Source organism: Pyrgilauda ruficollis, unplaced genomic scaffold (genome assembly GCF_017590135.1).
Source record: "Pyrgilauda ruficollis isolate IOZ18807 unplaced genomic scaffold, ASM1759013v1 scaffold65, whole genome shotgun sequence".
NCBI classification, from domain to species: Eukaryota; Metazoa; Chordata; class Aves; order Passeriformes; family Passeridae; genus Pyrgilauda; species Pyrgilauda ruficollis.
The window spans coordinates 940042-967326 of NW_024528266.1; the positions used below are offsets into that span (position 1 = coordinate 940042).

Genomic DNA, 27285 nt, shown 5'->3' on the forward strand with positions numbered 1-27285 from the left:
GACTAATTTCTATAATTATTTTCTAATTTTTTCCCCCCTTTAATTTTACCCTTGTTACTAAGTAGCCATGTGGAATCATTCCTTCAAATATTTACAGGACTGTGTCATTGTTATTATTAGTGTGGGCGTAACCCCCAAGTGAAGCCTGTCCGAGTTTGGTTTGAGTTCCATGAGGCAAGAAACATGTGTTGAGATGTCTTGGACACAGTTTTTTGTCCTCTTAAGTGCTGCATGTATCCACAAATAGCTGTTTTGTGGGGAAGGCAGGGTTTGTAACATCTCGCTTACTGAGAGTGTTCTCAGCCATGGGCAGCTTTGCTTTATGGAGCTAAATAAAACAAGGGAAAATAGAATGGGGGCAAGGGGAAAAATGAATGTTTTCAACTGAGATTTGCACAGAGATGACAGGTGAATGAGGTGGAGAGGTAAAGAACAGCTGTTCCAGATGGTAGGAGCTTCAGGAGGGAAAATGCTGGAGTCAAAGCGGTCAGACTGTAGGAAGAGATGATGCTCATGAAGGATGAGTGGTGCTGGCAGGGAAATGAGTGTCGGAGGTCAGTGGGAAAAACACAGCAAATAGTGTCTATGAAGTTTGTCTTAAAGTAGCTGTTTCCTCCAAATGAATAGTTTTCAGTTCTTTCCAGCTTACCTTCAGTGATCAGCATTTTCTGTTGTCTTCGTTTGCCTTGACACATTTACTGCCTTAGCTGAGTTCTGTACTGGCAACAGACACTCAAGAATAAATAAACACTGTTTTCAAAAGTCTGGTTTTAAAGTAGCCCTTCTGTGTCTCTAATCTACTGCATGAGATTGAAAGCTTTAAAGGTGCTTGAAAAATCTAATAGCCTTGATTTTAAGGTTTCAAACAATCTAGCATTTGTCATAGGACTTTTCAAGCCATCTCTGGATAAATAGTTCATACAAAAAGCAAGTGTAAAATGATAGGAAATCAGTGATGCTAAAAGTAAAGTTATAGTTTAAAGAAAAAAAAAATTGCTTAAAACTTCTGGATTAATTTTAGAATTCTGTTTCAATACACCTGAAGAACTGGCTAAATGAGAGTTAGTCACTCTCATTCTGCTAGCTCCTCTTGAGTTTATTGGTTCCCTGTTTATAATGTTCTGCTTAAATATTTTGAAGAAATAGGCAGAACAATCACTTTCTGTGAGATTTATAAAGGTAGTACTTATTTTAATTAACCATTTAAATTTAAATTTAAGTTATTGACTTCAAGAGTCAGACAATTAGCTGGAATTGTTGTTTTGCAAGTCCTAGAGGTATTACACTTGAAATAATTTATATTGGCTGCTGACCTCTCTATTGATTGTAGTGCCAATCCTACCTCGTTTTCCCAGTGCTGCTACCTTTTTAGGCTTATTCTCACATTGTTTGAACTTTCTGTTTCTTAATTGTCAGTAGACATGACATTAAATGTAGATACTAGCCCACTGTAGTCATTCAGTATATTAAATGGTGCCTTTGTAAGAAACTCAATTCTCATTTCATAGTCATGTTCTTATGTAGATCATTTGCTTTGTGCCAAACTAGTTTCCCCCAATATTTCTAGCTGGCATCAATGCTTCCCTTCAATACATGTGTTAAATTATGTCAGAATGTAAAAATTCTGTGTATTGTGGAGCAACTTCTGGGCTCTGTATGGAGAGAACTTCTTTTAAGGAGCGAGAAAGGGATGATGTTCTAGCAAAGCAATGTCTTAAGTGCTCATGATTAATGCTTTGGGATACTGCAGATGAAAGGTGCAATGTGAATTTTGTTCTTTTTCTTTCTTTCCCCCACAGGGGCAATTTTTGATGAATCTGCCAAAAAAGATGAGGAAGTTTTTCGAATGGCAGTAGCTGATCTCAACCAGAATGATGAAATCTTACAAACAGAGAAAATCACATGTTCAGTGACATTTGTGGATGGCAACAATCCTTTCCAGGCAGTTCAAGAAGGTAGGACAACTAGAGATTTCCTGTTGTTGTTTCTGCTGTGACATGCAAAATATTACCTTGATAGTTTCCTATCTTTATGGGAATTTGTCATTTTTGTTGGCTTCTTTTATGTGAAATATCAAATAGTGTATTTAATTTTGGTTTCAGCTGCTTCAGTTTCTGTTGGTCCTAGTGACTTCTAGCTATAAAGTAAGCTTTTATCTATTTTCTATGCATAGGGTGTTGAAATGTGGTAAAGAAGTCAGATGCACTTACTTTTTTTCCCTTTTCCAGGCTGTTTGGAAGTTACTGTCAAAATGATGACTACTTCCTACTAATTTTTGGTTTACTTTTGGGCAACTAATGGCAATTTGTTGGGGAACTAAGGTTGTTGTGTGGATGACCTTATCAGCCCACCCACCTGAGAAGGTTACCTGTGTTAAAGAAGGGACTAGAGATAACCTGAAGATTCAGCAAGTTGCCTGTGCCCAATACATGATGATGTTGTCGGCCTGTCCTTTGTGTCATTCCACAATTACTGGACAAGGGATGACGACATTGCTTTGGGCTCCTGTGATAGTGGCAGGATGATAACAAAAAATAATATTTGAAATCCCTCTGAGCTGGATTAGTAAATCACGGGTGTGACTGAGCAGTTCTCTGGAAAGACCACTGGGAGAAGTCTTTAGAAATGTGGATTCAAATTTGGGTTTAAGCATTTGTTAGTTCTTTGTTGTTCTGGAACAGTAACTTCTGCCTGAGATGCCAAAGTTATTTATTTCAGTTATATTACTAAACTTTTCTTAACAACAAAACTAAATTTTCGTTATTTTCTAGCTCTGTGTAGACAATTCAGATTTAAGGGAAATATGCAATTAGTTGTTCCAATATTTGTGAAGTCAAAGGTTTGGCTTCAATGGATTATTGACAAGGCAATGCTAATGAAAAAGTCTTTAATGCTTAATTTGTCTTTTTTGCTGATGACATTCTTAATTTTTGAGCATTTAGTCATTTAGTAATTTTTTTGTTTTGTTCAATTTTACAAGTAGATAGGTCTGTGTGATGAGAAGCATTGCAGTCTCTGCTTGATGTGACTGAAGCAGTGAAAGACCTGATTTTGAGAGTATTCCAGTTAGAATCAATTGCATCCCTTTCAATCTTAAAAGGCTAACATAGAAACTGGAACTACTCATGCTTTTAGAGTTCAGAGGGGAAAATGATTAAGTGAACTCCATCTTTTTTAAGATGCCTTTGACATTGTTGGTATTTAGGTTTGTTTTTTTTGGTTTTTTTTAAATCCAGGATGGCTAATGCTAGCTGATGATCTGTGCTCAGCATTAATTAACTCTGAAACTTAGCTGTCTATTTCCTGTATCATTGTGGTGGAGTAGTTGCAAACTATTTCACCAAGTTATGTTTTAAATACCTTATTTGTGACTTAGACAAACTAGGAATGCCTAGTAAAGTAAAACCATCCGAAGGAGCTAATGATCCAAGATTTGAATATTCAATTATTATTTTATGCCAGAGTTATGTTAGTTGTTGTTGAAAGTATAGTCAACATTTGAAATGTAGATGTAGCAGATTTGACATAAATTTCATTACCATCTGGTGGGGGAGTAAAAGGTCTGTTATGATATTGATGAGTTCAATATTTTCCAGTAAAAACTGTTTCTTGTAAATGCATGGTCAAATACAGCTGCATGCCTAGCAAATATAATATTCCCTATTTTTTAATGGTCCTGTATTTTGTTTGGAATAACCCAAGTGAAGAAAAAAAGGTTTTAATCTTTTACATCTATGTATTGGTGACATTTTGCTTGTTAAAATATTTTACTGCAGTCAATGTCTTTTGTTTCAACTGAACACAGGCAGAAGCTCCAGTGTAATCATTTGATTTCTTTGCACCAGTTTCTTGCCTTTCTTCTTTTCTCTCTATCTCTATACCACTCATCCCCTGCTCTTAATTGTATTTCTTATAGGTGTTAGTAGCAGGGAAGGGGACCGCTCTAACTTTTGCCACATGTTGGCAAAAGTGCTATATTGGCATTGTTTATAACTTGGACAAATGTTTAGCAAAAATACACTGTACTAAACACCAGGAAAAAATGTTAATTTAAACATTCAGCTTGTTCTCGTCTTGTATTTGTAAAAGAGATACTAGAACAAGACTAAATCTCATCTTTTTCATGTGTGACATTCAGTATTCTCAAGCTTGCCTTTTTCATGCAAGCATGACCCTTTTGTTGGAATCGTAATACCACTGAGTCCAAGGTCTGTGGGCTCTATCAAGCCCCGCCTTAATGTTCAAAAATTATACTATTCATTTAATTTACTATTTGCTCATTTTAATTATTTTTATATCTACTGCTTGAAGTTGGCTTTGCTTCAGGCCACAATATCTGGAGTTTTTGCACATTTGACTTTTTTCTCATTGTTTTCACGTTTGACTTTTTTCTCATTGTATAAACTACAGAAGAACTTTTAAAATCCCCAACTTTTAGTCCTTGGTAAAATGCTTATTTAAAACATTGGATTCATAATAATAGCTTAAAACTGGTCTAAAATTGGTCTAAATTTGTCTGTAAACTGCCCTATTTAGTCAATAGAGAAGGATAAAGAATTTGCCTGGAACTGTGCATTTCAAAAAACCAAGAAGTTATAAGCAAAGATGTCATGAAAGAAGACATTAGATGCAGAGTTATTTTTTGTATTGATGCAGTAATGGACAACCTGGGTCATTTGTTTCACTTTATTAGTGAAATTGGCAAGTAACTCCCAAACAATGTAAACAGAAATAATCAGACACTTCATTATGGTTTTGTGATATAAAGATAAATAATTTGAGATGCCCTTGTGGAAGCTGCAGCCCCTGAGATTTGTCACAGTGACACCTGTGGAAATGCCCAACATAGCAGGTTCCTTCCTCTGTGTTTTTCTTCAATACAAAATGCTTCACAATATTTATAGTACTCTTCTGTGCGGTGTCTCAAAATATTTGTGTGCTTGTGTGATTGAGAGAGGGAGGATGTTGTGATTTGGCTTTTCTATGCTGTTCCCACATCAGGTACCGCAAAGAAAAAGCAGAAACTTAAGTTTTCTTTGTATATAGACATTAAAAGAAGTATGGATAGTCAAGTATTGCTTGGTAGCTAGGCAGTGATTTAGCACTATGAAACAAGGAATTATGATCCAGATCCACACTGGTGCTAATAATATATATTAGTATAATCTTTACTTCCTTTCCTGTGAGACTCCAATTTACAGCAGTGTTTAAATAGGGGTGGAACAGCACTTCAAAAGGGTTTGAGTTCTACATATACTTAAACTGTAGGTTTTGAGGTTTTTTTTAAGGACATGCTTCTCTATTTCTTTTCAATGAACTCTTTTTTCTTTCATTGGGAAATTTGGTTGAAATAAATACAATACTTATTTTCTCATTTGTCAGAAAATCACTCTGTTATCTTTCTCTTGATTTTATTATGCTGCTGCTTGTTTCTATACACTAATAATTAAAGCTTTAATTTTATGGTTTGGAGCCTGCTGTTTCCCTCAGTCCTTAATTTATCATTAGCAGTACAACCATACAGTAGCTGAATGGCTGATGGAAAATGTGTGATGGCCTTTGCATTTCTGTGGGAAGGGAAGGGAGGTGGCTTTGGTAGTTTGGACCAGACGTAGTACTATGGCTCGTGCTGATACACGTCCTTGGGCAGCACAGTTTCCTCAGCCCTCATGCTGCCATTTCCACTTGCTCACCGAGAGTTATGGAGCGAACTCTGCAGGAGTTTGCAGTGCTTGAGGCATGCACGGCATCTGGAAAGTAGTCAGAGCTCTGTCAAAGATGTGTGTCGTCCTTGGAGATCCATTGGCAATGTTTTAACCTCCTGGCAAACATTTTATTTTTATGTAGTGCTGGTGGGTTTTTTTAATCTTACTCCTAACTCCTTTTTTAATCTTCTTTTGATTAAATATTTTGATTGTCTTGAATGATAATTCTATAATAATCCAATGTTCTATAGCTTACCTATAACACGTGACAGGTTTGACTGAAGCTGTTTGCAATTAACTTTGTTGAACACATTTTCCTGTTGCAATCATATATGTGAGACTTATTTTTCTTTTTTTTTTTCCTAACCCAACCTTTTTGTCATTCAGGATAGTCACCAGAGTATGCTTACAGACACCAACTCAAGCCTTCGTAATGGCTTTTGAAAGCTTATTGTGATCAGTGAAGTAAATAAGGCAGTGAGTCATAACTAAATGGGATTCAGCTGTCGAGCAACAGAGGTTTGTAGGGCAGCAATATGTATGAAGGTCACATGCAGGATTTTATTCAAACAAAGTTTTATGGTCAGAAATTACAACCTGATGGATACATCTGCTTTGGCCTTTGGGACTAGATGAGTGTAATAAGATTGTCCTTTCCCATTTCTCTGATCACTGTAGAAATCTGTTTAAATCCACACCTTTCATGGACTAAAAGCTAAACTTTCTTTCACTTTGCGTCACTTATTTCTTGATATTTCTCAGCCTTCCTTGTGCTTTTTATTAACCAGTACGTGTTTGGTTTGAGATTAAACCTTTACAAGGTTGAACTTCTTCACTTCCCCTCCATTTCATTTCCTATTTTGCCTTTTATTTCCTGATAAAATGGATTTTGATGTGAAAAGATATACTGAGGAGGAAGAAAAAAAATCAAGTTGGATCTGAGCTATAAAAACTCGAGGAAGAAGAGGAGGAGAAGCATTTCAATAATGATATGAAACTCCTTTGTAAAATCACAAACTGTTGGAAGTGTTTGCAATTGCGAATTGCTTCTATCATGAGCACTTCAGATAATATGATAGGAGTTTTTTTGAATTACATATCCTCTGTGCTTTCTCATAATGTACTTGCAGTTGCAGCACTTTTCTGTCTTCAAAAGGTGCTGGGTGAGGGTCCTACTCACTTACACAGGCTTTGTTCTCATTTAAGTCTTCCTAACCCCACAAAATCAATCACATCTCCAATCTGCATAAATGTACCATGGGAGTCCAAGTGTTGACAGCATAAGAAAAAAGATGTTGCTACAATGGTGATAACATTCTGACAGTTGGGAAGGCAGTGGTTGCATGGGAGAAGACCAGGGAGAAGGGAGGAGTGAGCACTGATGGAAGTAGAAAAGGGACGCGTAATAGAGGTTTTGTTTAGGATGAGCAGGATGCGCATTTAACACATTTTCAGCAACGATTTCAGAGCTCTTGTGACCTTTCTTTGCCCGGAAGTAATCTACTCAGAACATACTGGAGGCTGTAAAAGAGAGGTCAGATTTATTCTATAAAAGGCCTGAGTGGTACAGCTGATGCAGTAATTGCAAGACTTCCATCACTCTCCAGCCTCTGGGTTTTGAGCCCCAATATTTTCTATCTCCATATTGTTTCTGTAGTAATGTTTTCTTCTATTGTAAGACAGCTTCCATTACCTTTGTTTCCAGTTTGAAAACAAACTCTGGCAGCTGTAAACTGCATTAGACTTTCAGATACTTCAAGATTAAAATCGTTTCTGCTCAGGTCCAAAAAATTCCCCCAAATCCACATAAAGAAAGAAATTTAAAAAACCCCAGCCTATCAAGAATGGCTTTTTTTAGGCTAGTTTAAACAAAGTGGGAAATTAAGCTATAGGTATGATGGTGATTGAAGAGCCTTCTCTGCAGTAGGCTTTGTAAATTGCTGAGCCGAAGAGGGGAGGAAAGAGCATTACACCAGTGCAGGCTAGGGCAAGATCCTGGCATCCTTTAGTTGCTGTTATCCAGTTTGTGTCCCAGAGTGCCTAAACCCTGCTGAATGTACACTTTATGAATGCTGCTTGTTTGTTGTGGTTTAAGGGAAGAATGCTAGTGTTTCTATGGAAACCACTTTTCTTCAGGTGGCCAGGAGACCCAGCAACATCCCCTGTTACACTTGGCTGCACTGCAGCATTCAAATGCAAAGCTGTGACTGAAGGTGTTTGCACAGGGCCACACATCAAACCAAGGACTTCGGTGCTTCAGAGTTCGCATTACCCACCGCTACCTCTCTGGGGTGTTTCCCCCACCCTCCCTGCCCTGCTTTCTCCTAACATGAAAACAGCAGGAGTGATTTTCCTAACGCTGATGCCATTTGCCATTTTCAGTTGCCAAAGTTTGGCTTGACTTAGTTTTTATGGCAGATTTTGACATTTTTTATCAGAGCTTCCACTTTCAAGTGACAGGCAGGGATTTTTATAGGCTTGAAAGAATTTATTTCCCAGACTGTTGCTTGAAAAGCATGTGGCTGTGAGACTATTAACCTCTAACCCCTTTTAAAAAGGTGGATCAAGTAAATTAATAAATACCGCCTCGACAAGTGTGATGCCTTTTGATGGTGAGGTGCAGAGTAAATTTTATCACACTTCTATAGGAAAAGCTGGACAGGTTGCTTTTCTGCAGTACTTATATTTTAAATCTAGGCTAGATCATTTCTGATTTTGCAATAGACATATTTCCACTTGCAGTTCACAAGTGCCCAATATGTGTTTTCATACATTAAGCACAGAGCTTCAGTGTGCTGTGTTAATGTACTCTGACACACTGCTAAGGGTTTACTTTTGAGAGAGCTATGCAGATGGTGATGTGATTAAATAATATCTGTAGTACGTTTAAACGTTTAAAGCCACTGTGCCTGGAGGTTTTTGGGGTGTTTTAACAAACAGAAGCATAGAGACAAAGTAAATGAGAGATGCTTCATCTTCCTAGATGCCAATTATTTAACTAGCACCCTGAGCTATCAGTCCCCTAAAGTAATCTCCTTAAATGAGTAACGGGCACACTCTCTGGATTTCCTTCTCATCTTTTTTGTGAAGCAATGTCCACTAAAATTACTAGAGCAGTCAATCATCTGTGTCCAACCAGACATGTATATTCCCAGACAGGCCTGCAAGCTTGCAGCAGGTTGTGGCTACTACCGAGCAATGAACTGCTGCATTCAGCTGCTTTCTGCTCTATGGAGTCCTCCTAAGTCCCCTCATAACCTTAACTGGAGATTTTGCTTTTGTTTTCCTGGCTAAATTCTGTGAATTAAGTGAAAGTCAGCAGGTCCTTGTTTCACCATACAGTTTAAGTAAAAACATGGATCCAACTCCTTACAGATCCATATTTGCTTTATCTGTCTATTTCAGTGCTTGCCTAAAAGTCAATAGGGTTAATTAATTTCAATTAATTTCTTATTTTAGTTCTCCCCTTTGAGCCTTCCTTGCTCTTCTTAATTCTCTTCTCAAAAATATTTTATTTTGTCTGCAAGCTGGTTTGGTTATAACCTGTTAGCTCTTTGGTAACTGTATTTTTAGTAAGCAGACCAGTCTGTAATTGAGGTATTTGTGTGCTTCAAATAATTTTAAACATACTCCTCTGTCTACATATATATATAACCAGAGACAAAGTGTACTTTATGGAGGACAGTGGTGTTTTAAAATCTAATTTTGGTAATGAGGAAATGAGCCATGACAACTCTGGAGGTAAAGCCTGAAGTGAATTATGAAGGTCATTCTCTTAGATGGGAAAATTAATTATATTTTAGCTTGGTTCCCTGTTACTTAGACCCTTTGTATTGTACACTACCAAGTAATTTTGACTAAATACGAATTTAGGAAAAATTATCTGGGCAAAAGAGTGCAGTTACAAGGACAGATTTGGAAACTAGGAAGAGTTTTATTAAAACACTAATCATATTGGAAAACTATAACCTAACCTTTCGTGTTATCTTTTTAAAGGATGCCTGCTGTGGGATTTTAATGCTCATTCATTTTGACTATCAGCGGGCCTTTAGCTCCTGTGACTACAGGCTCTTCTGAAACTTGTTTTTCTCCATAAAATCCGATCTTTTGAAGCTTTTCATTGTGTAGTCTGAAAGAATATTGAAGTGAGCCAAGCCACTCTGAAAGATGCAGCCACTAAGTGCAGGTCTTGCAGAGGGCAGATGAAACAGGTAGTGTTCATGGCAGTTAAAAAACATTTACTCTGAGCCTGGAATAGAAATGGGAGTCTTGCAGATCCTTTCATGTTCTCTTGACACACGAGTGGGAGTTTGGGCTTGGAATCTTTATGTAAGAGTATAAAGAATTAACACATGGGGCTTAACTTGATGTGGAAATTAAGCACCTGCTTAAAGACCTTCCTGAGCAGGGATATACTTAAGCAATCCCAAATCAGTGACTTAATTTTCTTTGGCAGCTGGTATTCATTATTTTGTTTATTTTAAGGGTTTATTTTCTCCAGCAACTTGTAGATCTTTGCAGCATTTTCACATCCTGCACCTCTGGTTGTCCAAATGTGCCAGGTGGCTGTAGCTCCTCTGGTATTCCTGAAAGCAGAAATTATGGCTGCAGGTCATGGCTGTGCCTTGTGACATCTGGAAAAAAGTTTGAAATGACAATGAATCTTCCAGAGTGCCAGGCCACAAAGCACAGCTAAGTAAGTAGAAGCTTGCAGAAATTTGTCTTCTGACACTACATTTCACAACAAGAGCGTTGTGATGTACAGGGCCTGGTCATCAGAGTACCAGAGAGCTGCACTCAGAAATTGCAGTTTCATGTTACAGGTAAACAATTTATGTTCCTCCCATCCCTTTGTGACCTGCTGCAGGAAAGGAAGCCAGCAAGAAGCTACTTTATTTTTCACAAGTATTATGTGTCTTTAGTAGCAAGCTGTGGCTCAGTGGCAAGCCCTGCAATTGCCAGCCCTTGCTAAGGGCACAGGAAGGGAGCACAAACTCCCTGTTCCAGGTGCAGCCAGATGTTGGAGCAGCTTGCTCTAATGTTGGATGCCAGGAGCTGAAAGTAAATGATCGTTAGTTGTCAAATACAGAAAAAACCAGCTGCCCTAAGAGGAGAGACTTTTGCAGTTCTGAAATGCCATTTCAGTGAAAAAGGGTACGAAAACTTTGCTTCCTGAACAGAGAAGATGAATGTTTTGAGAAAATTAAATCCATTCAGATTTAACAGGAGGTTAAAAAAAAAAAAAAAAAGTTGCCTGTGTTGTAACAGTTAACATTCTCTCTAATGGGTGCAATCTGAAGAGTGAGGTGGTGCACAATAGGGAAGACAAGACAATGTCAAGACACTGGTAGAAAGGCTCACTGGTTCCACTTAAAACATAAAATCTGAGTTTCTTCCTGAGGGCTTAGCTAATACTAATTCTCTTACAGAAAAGAAAAGGGGGTAAATTGGTACAGATGAAGGAATAATGCAACTTTTGTTTGGCTAGCTTGCCTTTAAATACATTTTTCCTTAATTTGGAAAAAATTGGTGGATCAAATGCTGAGGCAAAATCGTATTCTTCTGTGTGCTTAAGTAGTTGAGTTCCACACATCATGGAGTAGAAACTGGTTACTGTGGTGAGAGCAGGAAAGAGTGTAGAGATACCTATACAACATAGGAGCAAGCAGCACCTAGTTCAGTTGGGTTAGCAAAACACAGTGACCTTGATTTAGAATAGAAATAACTGAGTGTGAAACAAGCCTCTGAAAGCACTAACTTAAGTAAAAAAGTTTTTTAAGTAATGTTCTTTGTTGTCTTAGTTTACCTGGCATTAAAAGATGTCTTGTTCTACCTCATCTTTATATTAAGAAAACCCTCAAAAAATAACCACAAATCAAGAAAAAACTTTAAAGGAAAATATTTTCCTGTATTTGGGGAAGGATAGGCTTTTCTTTGTACCCTTTGTTAGTTACAACTACTTTTTTCTTAATACAGAAAATATACCTTTCAGTTGAAGATACCAGCATTATATTGAGAGTTACTAGGAATTCTGCAGTCGGGATATTTTTTTCATTGAATTTCATTATTTGGAGGATTAACATTTCGAAAGGTCATCATTCAGGGAAGCTCCATGCACTGTTATTGAGTGGCTCTGTGAGTCCCACTCAAGTCACAATTTCTTAAGCGTAAAACGTACTTATTTTTCAATATTTCTCTATCTACCATGGAGAATTTCTCTAAAATTATTTTGTTTATTTTTCTTTTCATTGTACTCATGCCTCAAACTCTCGTATTAAAATTTAGTGTGAAGGTTTGGTTTTATTTTTTGTCAGAAGGAAGAATAAGTGGTCATAATTCATGCAAAGTACTACTTAAACCTTTTGTTAGCTGAGACTTTAGATCAGTAAGCATTGTTTGAATTTGGCTCTGAATCTTCACAGACAAAGTTCCATAAAAACCAATTTGACAGGTTGTTATGTGTTCCATAGCATCAAAATTCTCAGGAATTGGTTTCTGCGTATGAAAAGCAGTGGACATAACAAATGGGGCTGGCTATGGCTTGTCTCAGTTATTCCTTTTAATAAATTCAGCAAGAAAGGCAATGTGTTTTTACATACTTGTTTTTAGCAAGTTCTGTAATCCTAAGATTCCTTGGAATTTGAGCACAACTAGTTTCAAAACTCCAAAATGTATTTAGTAAATATGTTTGGTCATGACAAGTTCAACTTTTGTGTCAAGTCTTTACACTAGATTGATATGTTTAACATATTTGCCAGTTGACATATATTTCTCTGCTTTTCATAATTTTTTTGCTGCTCAGACATTCATTTCATGTGCAGTCTAACATGATGAGAAAGTTAGAAATTTCTGTATATTTGCAAATGTTCCTTGTGGAAGCTCCAGGGAGTATGGGTAGTGAATATACAGGATCACCTTCTATTCCTAGCCAGAACAGACTCTGGAGTAGCACAGATGGTACCTGGAGCCCCCTTTGGCAGCTGCTGATGCTCAAGCTCTCACATGAACTATGCCTCAAAGAAGAGTTTTGGACTTTCTTCTTTGTGTGACACAACGTCATTTGCTGCTACGATGGGGATGACTTTGAAAGACATGATTCCTTGGTCAAACCTATCAACAAGTTGATGTTCTGTGATGTTTGTAAGGAGGGAACCTTGAAAAACAACACTTTCCAAGTGGAAATGGGCAGTTGAAAGCAGCAGCTTCCAAAAGCATTAGAAAGCTTTAGTCCTTCCTGCACTCTTAATATTAAGGACATTCTTAAAATTAGTTACACATCAGTGTATTAGTTTTTAAGCTTCAAGTTATTTTCTGGAACCTAAATAATTAGACTAAAGTTTTGGTTTTTTACAGTATTTCTTTATTACTTTAAAAATTGTCAGCTTGTAAGAGTTGGTCCCATGTTTCTTCTGTGTGAGAGTTCTAAATTCCAGATGGTTATTTTTTTTTTTTTATTTGGCATTTTGAAACCTGTTTTCCTGTGTGTTTGTGCTCTGTGCCTTCAGCTTGTGCACTTTGTGCCTTTATAAGACCCTATTTTGGGACTGCAGAAGGTGTTCTTGAAGAAAAACTTGTTGGAAACAAACTTGCACTCACCTCTTGTGTTAATGGCAATTTAAGGAGAAACGCTCAACTTTTCTTCCCATCACCAGCAGTAATAGTGACTTGGAAGTTGGTGCCCTTTTATTTTTCATATCTATTCATGTTGAATGCAGGGACCAACTCATGTAGAACCTTCCTCATTGTCTATTCATTGGCTTCAGGAGTTGGACTTGATAATCCTTGTGGATCCCTTCCAACTTGGAATATTCTGTGATTCTTTATCTGAACTGGAGAAGTAATTTATTTTGCAACATGAAAAAAAAAGTGATTTCTAAAGTATCTGTGGATGAGTGATTTCCTTTGATAATGAAAAGCAGAATTTTGAGTAGTTTTCCTTCATGGGAATTCTTGTATTGCTGAACTATAGTACCTTCCTCCACAAACAGCTTCTAGAGAACTTCTTGAGCTTTTTTTTAAGGGATGACCTCTTCCATTCTTCTCCCTTTGCGCAGTTTTTCTTGTTGGTTATTTCTAGATTGTTATTGCTTGCGTCTGCAGGTACTTTTATCTGGCCATTTTTGATTACACGTTGATATAAGAATTGAGAATGAAATTACTTGTCTTTATCCGGCTTTATAAATATCAAAGATTCTTCGCTCTAAATTACCTCTGGAAAGCAGTATGGCTACTAATGCTTGGAAGGGTGAGGCTCAATAAATCTTTCTGATAAGTTGAGTATGATCAGTTGTGTACAATAGCAAGCTGGAAAATATTACATGTGAAAAAAATCCATAGGTTCAGCAGTGTGTCTGTTGCAATGATTTGATTCAAAGTCAAGGCTTTGAAGATACAAACAAAATAGCATTAATAAAACGAGGTTGCTGTTGTTTTCTTTGTGAAATTTCCTTGCTGCTGAGATCTTGGTGGGTATCACTTCTCGGCAGAATTAATTTCAAACTCAGATTCTTCATATTGCAAAAGGATGTGCAAAATTAGTAAAGGTAGTTGAAATATGCAAAATGTAAGAAAGGTCTGTCAAAAACCAACAGAAACAAAGTAGGAAATGAGACAAACTTTTATTGCATGTTTTCAGATAAGATTTCTTTCGCACAAATTGACAAGCTCTGAAGTATGCCACTGATGTGTAGGAAAATAGCGAGGGATGGTAAAAAGTGAAGAATATGGAAGCAATATTTAAAGAATTGTTCATGCCTTTCCAAACATGACTGATGTGCATGTTAGAATGCTGTGGTGTTAAGATTAGAGATTTTAATCAACTGTCCAAAGGACAAATGCAAAAACTTCATGATGACTTTTTAAATGCTTTTTCTGGAAGATGCAGAAGCCAAGTAAACAAAAAATGTAGGTGTTTATTGCCTGTATCACAGTAAAAATGGCTTGAAGACCACCTTCTCTGCACCCTCCTCAGATTTTTGAATGGTACTGGTGATATGGAGCCTCTTGGAAACCAGTACAGGTGTCATTGCAAGACTCACATTACTTTTATAAGAGGACTTGAACATTTCTGAGGACCAAACATCCCAGCCTGAAGCAAAAGATCCCTTACTGCAATTTTTGGTGAGATGTCTGCATCTCAGGAGATCTCTATGTTTTACTCAGCTGCAGGATTACAGAGTGAGTGCAAGTTCTCTTATCTAGGAAATTGTTTTCTTCAGCTTTTTAAATTGCTCTGTTTCTTGAGGTGAATTAAGATGGCTGTTTTGGTTTCAAAATATAAGTGTAAGTCTTTACAACCATACTGCTGCTCAGACTTCACATGCTTGGAGAAGTTTAGAAGTTTTTGGGGTGACTGTGTGTGGTTACTGGAAGGGTTAACAGACTTTTTGATGAAGTCAAATGAGTTTAGTTCTAAATAATTATCTCCTGGAGAGAGCTGTGTTCTATAAAGAATACAGAAAAGCTGGAGAAAGAAACAACAGATTTTTTTTTTTTTTTGTATGCAAGAATCTTTCTTTTTGGAGTGTGGAGAAGAAAGAATTTCAGCCTCTGAGGGCCTCACTTGTGACACACAGAAGAACTTATGCAAAATTAACCACACTTAGTTTATCTGTAAATATTTATCAAGCAAGAGTAAATTTTATCATCCCAAGGTCTAAAAATGTATTTATCTGGCTCTTTTGTAAAAGGAAATGAAAAACAACTTTTATAGAAACATGAAATGCACCTGCTTATCATGAGTTGGAAAGTTTTTCATCTAATGTGCCTGACTAATTCAGGATCTTTTTTTTTTTTTTCCTCTTCTCTCTCAATTTCTATTGAGTACTCTCAAATGCTATTAAAAGAGTTGAAAAGTGAACTCCCCTGGGGTTGGGTTGTACTCCTTTAATTGATGTATAGATCAGAGAAAGAGATATGAAGGGTTTAAACTTAATTCTCTAGGTCCCACGTTCAAGATAGAAATTGAGTAGAAAGCCATGCCTATAACCTCTATTGCACTTTGCAGAAAGTCTGAACAATTATATTGCAAGAAAGGGACAGATTTGAATTTTTCAGCTAATCTGAAGATATGTCTTCAAAGCAGCCATATCTATAAATTCTTGATATTTATAACCAGGAACACATTAATGGAAAAGAATGTACTATAGTTAGAAAAAAAACCCAGTTTTGGGTAGAGATGTGTATGGACACATATGGAATATTAACTGGTGATAAAATTGTTGTTGTTTCTAAAGATAGAAGAGTATACAAAATGTTGTCTTCAAATGCCTCAGTAATTTTTTCTGTTAAACCTACCATTGTATCAGCAACTTAAGCATTTGAAATGGATGTTTCCCAAAGCTTTACCTGGCATAAAAATCACTTGGCAGATGTATCTTACATGCAGAGTCATTACATCTGGCAGCTGGAATATATATCTGGATAGAATGGATTGCCGCTTTGGAAACAGCAAATTTTTGGAAAAGTAAAACATGATTCTCTGGTTTTATGTTATACTTGAATGACAATGAACTTTGAAACCTTTACCTGCTTCTGGTAGCTTGTCTGTAAAATGTTTTAGAGCTTGCAGTCTGATTATTTCAGAAATTATTTCTTTATCTACATGTTCAAATATTTTAGTTTTAATAATATATTTTTGTATTTCAGCTCTCACTACAAAAGTACATGGAGCAGAAATATTTAAATAACCTGCTATCTGAGGTTTACCTTTGCTCTTTCCAGGCTTCCTCTTGCAATAGTTGGATCAGTTCTTGTCTTTCAGATGGCTGTGTTCTGGACATGACTAAATTTGGAAGAAGCGCATGATCCTTGGCTGGGTTCCCTATGGCAGATCTCCTCATTCCAGATCTGCAGGACTCTGATCATATGGACTAGTAACAAGATATTTACGATGGGCCAAAGAGGGTTGAAGGTTACTTTGTACCCAGAGAAATTTGTGTTAATCTAGAATATGAGTTAAAAGAGGAATAACTATCTGATCTAATTTTAAGAATTGCTATTTTGGAACAAATTTCTAAGCAGTTACGGCCAAGGCTGTTGAAATTTCAGGCTGCATGAGATGAAGTTTCACCATAATGTTAGGAGAACACAGGAAAGAATCCTTCAATGTTTAGGACATGATGCTTTCGTTTTCTTGTTGCTTAACATTTTCATGTGTGTAGACTCATTTTGTTTGGAGAAGATGGAATAACAAGGTTAGGAGGGAACAAAAAATTTCATAGTGCCCCTTAACATGCAATTTTCCTTTCTTTTTGTTTAGTGTTTTACTTGGTTCTCTTCCTGTACAACATGAGGGTTTGATCAGCATTTAGTTTTCTGCAGAATAAATAACTCTGATTTCATTTCAGATAAACTGTTTTGTGAGCTTACCTGGCAGTGTTCTCCACATAGCTGTCATTTCATGCAATCTTGCCTCTCCAGGTAAATAGCAGTTTATACCAAGACTTACTTGGAATTTTCCAAAATATATTCTAAAATGTCTTTCTCCATAAATGTACCTGTAGTTTAGCTCAGTCTTTTACAGTTTTCAGAATCACTGGTACCAATTATCCCTGTTCTGAGTCTATAATTTTTCATTATTTTCTTTGTGTGGTTGAAAGTGCTGTGAGTCCTGTAGTTATCAGGTCACCCTCCTTCAGTATTGCAGAAGTAATGCTTTTAGTGTTGCAGAAAAATCTCGACTATTTCAATCTTTATTTTAAAAATTAGTACCAGCATATTGGCAATTATTTCCTTGGCTAACTTTTAGGATTCTTGAATTATGCTCACTTATAGTTTTACTGATTGGGAAGCATTTGTCCTTAGTGAATGAGATTGTTTCCAGCAAATTATAGAAGTGTATTCTGAAGATATATCCTTTCAGGAATGGTAGTGCTCTTTTTTCCCAGCTGTCTGTCTTTGTGCCAGCCAGAGCCCAGCCTTCTTCTCTGACTTAAAGCATCAGTGCTGGGGCTGTTCTGAATGATTGTCCCCATGGTGTGATGAGCACCCCGCAGAAAAAGCAAGGCTATGATAATAAAATGCAGACGTCCAAGTAGAAGAGAGAAATTTTCCCCAGACTGAGAGAATACCACTTGCCATTGACAAGTTTTGGAAGCTCCTGTGAGTGTCATTCAGATTAATGTGTGCTTTTGGAGGATTGGAGAATCCAGGGATAGGGTGGAGGAGAGATTTCAGAGGATGATAATTGCTGTCAATAGAAGGGGATTGTATGTAAGCAGCAAGAATTAAACATCCCTGACCATCATGAATCTGTTTTGTTCCATTCAGCCACTTCCTCTGGCATCATATTCTAGTTGTTTTCAATAGCTGTGTAAACAAATTAGATCTGTTTATTCCAACTAAAACTCTGAATACAGGGTAGCCAAGCCTAAGTTTATTGCCTGATTCACCTTTTGCTCCTTGCTCTGCATTATTGTAAGAGGGCAAGAGAGCTTCATGTTTTATTCAGTTAATACAATGTATATTTAATTTGCATTTTTAGTGTTTTCAAAGGTGAAAGATAACAACTTCAGCAGTGCTGAATGTGGTAATTTAATTGGCTGTGGGGTAATAATAGGATTCTCGGAAATGGCTTCATTGGGAAATCTTGCAGGGCCTTAAACAAGTGCACCAGTCAGAAGCTCACCTGTGCTGAACTGCCACACACCCACAAAACAGCAGGGAGTTACAGCTGTGTTGCCTCTTCATTTAATTTCAAAGGTTTGCAGGAGGAGAAACAAAACCTAAAGGGATGAATAGAGGCTACCAAGGCATACTAAACACTGCTGAATGCTTTCCTTAATTTCTTTGCCACTGGGAATGGTAGGGGTTGTAATTTTCCTTGTGTACCTTTTAAATGGAGGAACAAAAAATGGCCTGTATTACAAGGCAGTGTATAAAGTTTGTGACAGTGAAATTTTTTAATTCAATGTTTGCCTGTAGGATCTGGGCTTCTAAGACAGCAATTTTTACGTGTGTGTTGTGAAAGATACCACAAAAGATGAGACAGGAATACTCCAGGATTTATGATGGCTAGTGTATGCCTTTTGCAACATCGTTCCCAACTTAGGGGACAATTCTCTCAAGCACAAGGATCTGCGTCCTCCAAATTAGATTCTAAGGCGACAATATTTTCAACCAGCTTATAAATACGCAAAATTTACATGTCAGTGCAAACTCAGGAAGAAACATCTCTTTAATCAAATTAAAGTTGGTCCAGAGCAGTTATCTATAGTGTAATAATAGGAATTGTACCTTTCATGTTTTATTGAGATATTATTACCAGAGTTCATTTAAAAAACAATGCTAGGAACTGTATTTGCAGTGTTTCTTTAGTATGTCAGTGTTGGTTTTTTAATGCTATTTGTAACATTGGTGGTAGATGTACTGAACTACACACACAGAGTGGACCTGTATATACTTTCCTCTTCAAGCCTGTTTGTGCATCTTCATTCCAAACCATAGTTTGACTAGCAGCTAATATACACATTTTACTGTTTTCTTCTTACCTCTAGAGTTTCTAACTTTTTTATTTTTTTACTCTATTCAAGTGTTCCTGACAGGCAAAATTTTCTTGGTGTGAAGTTAGAGCATGGATATGAATATAGCCCAACTGTCTGAACCATGATTTTTGGCTTGAAGTGGGTTAAGTTTTCTCAGATTCATCTCCTGCCTGTTCTTACAGTGGTACATTTCTTTATTATTTTTGTCCATCTGGTGTACTTTTTACCTTTTAGAAGCCAGAATTGTTAATATACTCATTATTACTTACCTGGAGTTGATGAAGATGTTCTGTATAATATGTAGGAGCTTGGCATTTTTTTCGTTAACCTTCTAGTTTTTAGACAGATTTTAGTGTCCTTAAATCTGTAATTTTCTTGGCATAAGAATCACAAAAAAAAAAGGGTCATTTTGTTGTGACTCACCAGATCAAATATCCTTGCACCTCCTGCCTCCCTCTTGTAAACAAAAATACCCACTTAGAATTGGCCAGTGGATGATTTCATTGAAAACACCAATTTAAAACTACATCATAATGGTTTCAACAGCATCAAGCTATGGTGTTTGTGACCAGTTTAATCCTGTATGAATTATTATTTAGATAAAGGTTATTAATTACCAGCTGCTGTTCAGTTAATGGCAACATGCCAAGAAAGCACTCAGAGGCCTCCCTGTTCACCTGTCTGTTGTAGGAAGTTGAGTATTTGGCTTTAGAGCAGAAAACTTCAAAGAAATTTTTCTGCCAGGCTTTTAAATTCTTTCAATTATTCTTTATATTAATAAGATTCTGATTTTCAGCATCACTTTTAAAGTCCAGATTAAGGTAGAGGGGGAGGAGATGAAATTGGGAATTCTTTTAGAGCTGCTGTGTCATCCCACTTCCTAGAAATCATTAACATTATTACTGTAAGTACATTAGTAATAAACTCCAGTAAAAGCTGTCTCTAGTTGTGGCTGTTTTCCTAAGTCACTGGTCTCTTTTGGGAGTTGCTTAATCTTTTAGTGCCTGTTCAGTTATAGTTTCTGCTCATGAGTTGGTTTTTTTTCTTTCTTTATTTCAAGAATTTTTGTCTTTGCAAGGTGTTACCACACAGTGTAATATTTTTTTTCTACTAACAAATTACCAAGGCCCACTGCAAATTGCATTATTACAGCCTATGTAGTGCAATTACCTATTTAAAAATAGGAGGAGAAAAATCAAGGGAGAGCAAATTTATTTTCGTTACTGTTATGCTGTTTGACACTTTTAATTTTATGTGATGAACTAGCGCTTTCAGATGAAGAATAGTCAGTGTCTAATCCTTTGTGTAAATTGCAATGCAGGTTTCTGAAGGAATAGCAGGATGCTTCACCAAGTAGCTTCAAAACACAAGTGATAACATCCTCCAGCAAATCCTGTACAGCAACGGGAGCCCTGGGAAGAGCATCCATGGGCTAAACCAGCAAAAGAAGCAATTGTGGAAATTTTACTCTAGGGTTGACAGGCACAGCGCTGCTTTAAATGTCCCTTCCTTTTATTTTTAATTTTACTGTACAAGAGGCCTGAAGGATACCATGCAGACATAGTTAAACCCTTGAGCAAAGGGGGTTTTGAATTTATAATTAAAGAATGATTCCAGGTCTGAAGCTTTGGTTTATAAAATGGCGTAAGTGGATATCACAACCATGTTTAAAATGAGCAGCAGAGTCTTACATGGAGTTTTTTTGGCAAAGGCAGCCACTGTTAGGCTCTTTCATCTGTGGTACATTTTTTTTCTTGTGGGATTACACTGCTCAGTTATACCAAATAGCTCTATGATAAATTGTCTAGGTGAAAATACATTTTTACAGAGATTGTATCATTTGGGAATGTTTTTATAAGTAAATGCTGTAAGGTCTCAAGCAAGAGCCCTTCAAACAACAAACTTTATTTAAAAAAAACTCCCAAAACTATAGCATCTAGAGAGACCATATCTTTGCGGCCGTCCAGATAATCTTGGCACAGAGTAATTTCTTTTCCTTTTTGTTGCATATTTTATTCATGGATTTTTGCTCAAGATATGAGCGTGTGTTTACATTCCATGATGTATATAAATAAAATGTGAGATAGCAGCCAGCAGGAGGCTTAGCAAACACTTAGCAGTGGTATGTATATAAGGATATTATATAACTATATGTTGTACAGTAGTGCTTTGGACCATTTCTCCAGCTTTTTCCTTTGCCTGTGGTAATAGACCAAATTGGAAAATGACAACGTCAGGGTGGAGAGGAGAGGAACTGGCATTCAGCTTGTTGGCTTTGATGCACAGTGAGTGACAACAGGTTGGCTCCAAGAGGAGGGAGTTCATAGTTTCTTCCTGTGGTAGTAGGTTTTGCCCCATTGATGCTTGCAGTTCATGACAGTGTGATTTTGTATCTGGGAAGTTACAGAAATGTCCAAAACTCTTGTTCACCTAGGTACCTTCAAAACTATTTTGGACTAGTACAGCAAATTTTCAGGTATGAAATGAGATCTTCCAGTCTGCTCTGCTTTAGCTGAAGATCCATATAACAGATAAGGCACACCGCCCTGGGAAAGAGCTGAATGCAAAGCTTGAGATGTATAACAACTTTCTAGGAGTGACTGACATTCAGGATATCATTAAATGTAACTGCAGTCAACTTTGTGTTACCTCACTCTCCCAATCCAACAGTTTTAGACTAGAGGAACATATTTTATGGCACTTTCTCGCCTCATGCTACTCCTACATGGAAAGAGCTGCTGTTTGCTTTCATCTCATCACTTCATTCATTGCTCTGTCTGGTAGTAGGAAGACTTTACATTCAGCTTGGTACACACATACCTGGCAGCACAGGGAAAGCATTGAAGGCACCAAGAGTTGCTGGAAACATAAAAGGTCCCTGATATTCTCCCTACAAGGAGAGAGAAGAGGAGAAAAGAGCTATGATGTAGTCTTTTTTGCAGACAAGTGGAAGGAATGGAGGAAAGAGACATTGCCATCCAAATGACTTGACTCTAGCAATGAAAGTAAAAGGAACTGAAATGGAAGTAAAAGGTACAATTGCAACCCATAAAAAATTCTAAATAATACTTCTGTCTCCACTTTCAAAATCTACAATTAATGTCTTTCTTTCCCCCGCTAAGGTATAACCATCCAATGTCCTGACATAGGTTCATGTCATGCTGCTGATATTGGCATGACTGGGAAGGAGGTAAACTTTTTACTCTATCAAACCAATGTGTTGGTACATCAAGAACTCCTTCCAAAGCATTGTAGAGGTAATGTCTCAGCTCTACAGACATTAAGAAGCAGATGTGCACACAGAAGAATTGCCAGGAAACACCAGTATTTGCTGCACATGGCCTCCTGATCTTGCTTCCCAAGCTTCTCTTTGTGGTTGTTGAGCAGAACCTTCAGTGCCAAGTCCCCATGAGCTGCTGTATGGCTCCATGTTTTTTTCCTCTAAACTCTGGCTTTTATTGCCTACTTTGGGCTGTTATTTGTGGACTCAGTGAATTCTATTTGACCGCTCTCTACATTCTCCATTTCTCTCTTCCTATCTCTCACTCTGGAATTAAAGAGCAAAAGCCAATTTATTTGAAAGAGTAGCCTGAGATCACTTATCCAACACCATTTGTGATTAGATACAACAAGAATTTTTCCTCCTGAAGTCTCTAAAGAATTATTGTATATTGTCAAATAGTATCTTTGATTTCATCTACATACAGGTGGATGGATATTAAAAAAAATGGATTTCTGAACAGTTTGGAGAGGGGTTTTTGCTGGTTTTTTTTGTTTGATTTTTTTTACTGTATGAGGTTTACATTGTGTTTGAGCCTCCCATTTGATAAGACAAGCTATTCAGAGAGAAGTAGATCATGTGGCCTTTACTGATGTATCAAAACAGTTTTCTTCCTTTTTTGTTTGCAATATAATAATCCAAGGGGAATTCATTAATGGTTCCAGGATAATGATACTTCTGGGTTAGTAACAGGGATATGAAATTGAAAAACATTTTTCCCTGACTTATGGTCCATTCTCATGTTTTGTCCACTACTGTCCTGCTCCTCTAATACCATTTTGGAAAATGCCACAAAAAATTATTATTAAAAAGGATCATAGAATTCTACTCATCCTACCTTGACTTGTTTGTCAGTTTGCATGTGCTTATTCTCATTTCCTGTTTTTTTTTTTTTGTAAGGACAATCATCCTTTTTCTCTCATAATCATTATAAATGGAAACAATGAGCCTTTCCATCTGCACTGATAAGTTTTTGTGGTGATGTTATAAGTCTGCAACCATCCATTTTGGACTGCAGGGATTTCTTAATTAAACACAGGCTTAGGCTTGTGTTTTATATTTCTTGTCAGAGACAGCATCAAGCAGTGTTACAGGCATGTAGAACAATTGAGGCTTAATTGTGGAGTGAGATAAACATGTATGAAGTCCAATTTCTATTGTTATTGATCTTCTATATACTCCAGTGAGATAATTTATGTTTACATACAGATGAGTAGGTCAATCGGAGAGCAATTTAGTGCCTTCAGAGGCATCAGATCTTTCTGGAGGAGCTGACAGACTACAGGCATAAACCATTCCACAATTTAGGATGGTCATAAGAAAACCTTTGTTAATGGACCTACTGGATTTCTCCTTTATTGGCTGTTGTCATCAGTCTGGAAGCATGAGTACAGATAATGCATGATGCCAGACTTCATTTCACCAAGCTTATAGCAGTACTTAAAGTAGAGTGGGAAAACTTATTCACTCCCGGTTTGTGTGACTTGAAATCCTTTTGTGAAATGTCTATTTTTTTTTTATTATCATTATTTTTTGTTAGTTTGTCTGTTGAAGAGTGGCTGTGTTTCTAAAATGTAATGAGCACTCACAGCACTGCTAAATAACATTCTGGCAGTGTTATATTTGGAGTGAAATAACGTAGGGCACAGTGCTCTGATGGATATGGATTTCACAGTTACAGGGATTCTGAAGGCAAAAGCTTTTATTTTTATTCTGCTCTTATACTTGGCAGCTTTTAGCATTATGCCTATTAACTTTTATAGATGTCATACATTTTTATGTTAATGGTGCAGCTTTGACTATACTGAGAAACTCAACTTCTGCTCATCAGACTACTGTACAAGCAAAATTATGACACTTCAAAATGGTTAAAAAGCTGCTTTTATTGTTTTACGTAAATTTATTTCTTGCATGTTTTTATGGTAAAAAGAGAATTTTTTCCGTGTGTATCAGGACTTACAGAACTCCACACCTGTTTAGAACAAGGCTTTAGACTTAATTTCATTTTTGTAGGTGTTGGCACTGGCAATCTCAATATTGTTGAGGCTTGTGCCAGATTCAACAGTGAGGCAGCAGAAAAGCACCTGTGTTTCTATGGGGCTTCTTTCCATCACTGGGTAATGGGTACTCTGGCAGTTGAGTGCTTTGCAAAGTTGCCCACCCAAGGGATATAAAGCCTGGCTTTCTGTCACTTTCTACAGCTAGAGGCAAGTATCTGATGTCATACAAAGCCTTTTGTGATTCTTGCTAGGGAAACACCATTTGTAATATGGAGTGATGCATCCCAGGAATAATTGAGAAGCAAATCTGTATTAGAAATCTTCCAACACCATGGAGTAGCCAGTGAAGCATGCACAGAAAGAATTGTTCTTGTATTGCTCTTTTGATATGGAGAGACTGAGCACTGTGGTTTGGTTTGGGCAAGTGGAGGGGTTTTTGGATTTTACTTAATTTGTTTTCCCCAAAGGGACAGATGATACACACAAATTTTGTTTATGATTTTTTGATTTATGTGAAAAGATGGTACCAGTGTTTGCTTCCTTTTTTTTCATTTATTTGATAAGTTCCATATCCAGCCTTATTGTTATGAGAACTTCCTTAGTAAGAAACATATTTTCATCAGATTCAGAAAACTGCAGGGTGGCATGCAGTGCATTGCAAAATTTGGCTGCAACATTATTGTTGTAATATTTTCTTTCAGTTTAATGGTTTGTGAGTACAAAATGACACACTCAGAGAGCCAGTGTTTGTTACGGACTATTTCCTGTTTTGGTTTGCCCATTTAATTTCAGGTGGAGGTAAAACAGGGAGGAAGTAGTCCACCATTCTTCCTTGTGTGGCCTGGACCCAGTCACTGGAGTGTAATTTCCTTGAGATGAAGTAAAATAGCATCAGCAGAAATAGTTTCTTAGATTTTATAAACTATTGGTAATTGCTGAATATGGTGAGGTTAATACCCAGAAGCTTCTTTTCCTCTTGATTTGCACAGTGACTTAATCTGTCAATAGACTGTAGACAAATTACCATTCTTCTTAGCATGTGTGTTTGAATCTGGACTAACTACAAGTTAAACTTAGGAGAAAATTCACTATTATTTTAAATGTTGGTTTCTCATTTGATTACATAGTGTTCATTTCTTGGAAGAATGGTATAAGTTTGCTTTGTTGGGGTTAAGTGTTTTCTTCCCACAAACCAGTGAAAGAGTTGCTGTTGCTCCATCTTCCTGTTCATCAATTTATCAAAATATTTTTGGATTTAAAAATAATAATTTTCTATCATTTCATATGAACCTGTCATACCATTGTGGAAAGATTTCATTTTGAAAATTCTGACCAAGTGTTTGATAAATAGCAGCATTGTCTGTGTCCCAGCTAGAGATGGCCCTATTCCAGGATAAGAGATGGTGCTCATTTGAGCAGTGTGCAAGTTTGGAAGTTCAGATTTGTATGGTTGTGCTGCATAACCCAAATTCAAACCAAAAATGTTTTAGATGCCACGTATATGTCTGTGGCCATGCACTGACCTGCACTACCTACTTGTATCTCCACATAATAAAACAAGGAAACATTAGAATTATTTATATGAGATTGCTGGAGCAGGTCAGAGTAAAAAGAAATCAATGACCCTCTGAAACCTTTCAAAGTTCAATTATTTGCAAAGGCTGCATGGAGAATGTTATTAGATTAAAGGAACAGTATATTTTGATCCAGTTGGCACAATTTGTGACAGACTGTACACAGGTGATAATTGTGAGAAAATCATCCTCTGTTCAGCCAAGGTGGATGTATCAAAGATGAGAAGCACATCCAGTGGAAAAATATTTGCTCTATCTGCCAAGTAGGATTTAATTTTTATCTGGAGTCATTTCTGTCTGTGACTTCCAAAAGGAAAACAATGATATTGTTATGAACACTGATATTGTTATGAACACTGATGGGACACGAGAGACATGATAAGCACTCTGAGCCCAAAGGCTAAGTCAAAATAATTCAGTAAATTCACTTTACCTTTGGTAATATGTTCAATAAAATTTTTGAGTGCAGTTAGGCAAAAGCAAAATAGAATTGATATATAAAAATGACAGTAGGAATGAACACTGTTTGGCAGAGGTAGACAAAACCCTGTACCATAGATATGAGAGGCCTGAGATAAAGAGTCTCTCTTTTCGGAGTGTATCTGTCCTCTATGGAGTGTATTAGTCAGTGGGTTTCTCTTAGTTTTGAACCAAGAACATGTACTTTATTCCTAGAATTACTGCAGTAATATTAATCTCAATTAAAACTAATCTCTTCCCTTTGGGTGTAATGTGACCTTTTCAAGAAGATGCTTTAAAATGTTAAGAGTTTTTATATTATCTTTGCTCGCAATTATTTTTTTTTCTTGCCTATTTTCTTTAAGAAATAATAATGATAAAGAAAAAAATATTTTATTATTTCAAACAGGAAAATCCTTAACAGTTTTCAGCCACACTAAGAAAAGTAAAGCCTGCATCATGATACAGATACCTATGTTGTAATATAGAATACATCTGTTGTCCTTTAATGAATAGGTATCTCCTGAGCTTAATGATAATGTCTCAGTCCAGTAAATCTTTCAGTTCCTAATTTCTGTTAATATTCTATGAGCATATTGGAATGGCCATTGAAAATCAATGGCATAGCTTCTTATGAGATAGGTTTGCATAAATTATATGTACCCTATGTTGAAAATAATATTTCTAATATGATATACTGACAGATCAAGAAGCTGTAATTTATGTACCCTATAAAAAAGTGGAGAATTTGTTTCCTTTTTTTTTCCTCTGGTGTCCACATCC

At 36.8% G+C, this 27285-nt stretch overlaps 1 protein-coding gene across 2 annotated transcripts in view; it reads left to right on the forward strand.

Annotated features, from left to right (window-relative positions):
- The window catches only part of GRID2 (glutamate ionotropic receptor delta type subunit 2), a 676953-nt gene that overhangs the window by 136108 nt on the left and 513560 nt on the right, over positions 1 to 27285 (forward strand). For both annotated transcript variants that reach the window (XM_041484266.1, XM_041484267.1), the window contains exon 2: positions 1800 to 1955. In XM_041484266.1, coding sequence (XP_041340200.1) covers positions 1800 to 1955 — 156 coding nt within the window. The remainder of the gene's footprint in view (positions 1 to 1799; positions 1956 to 27285) is intronic.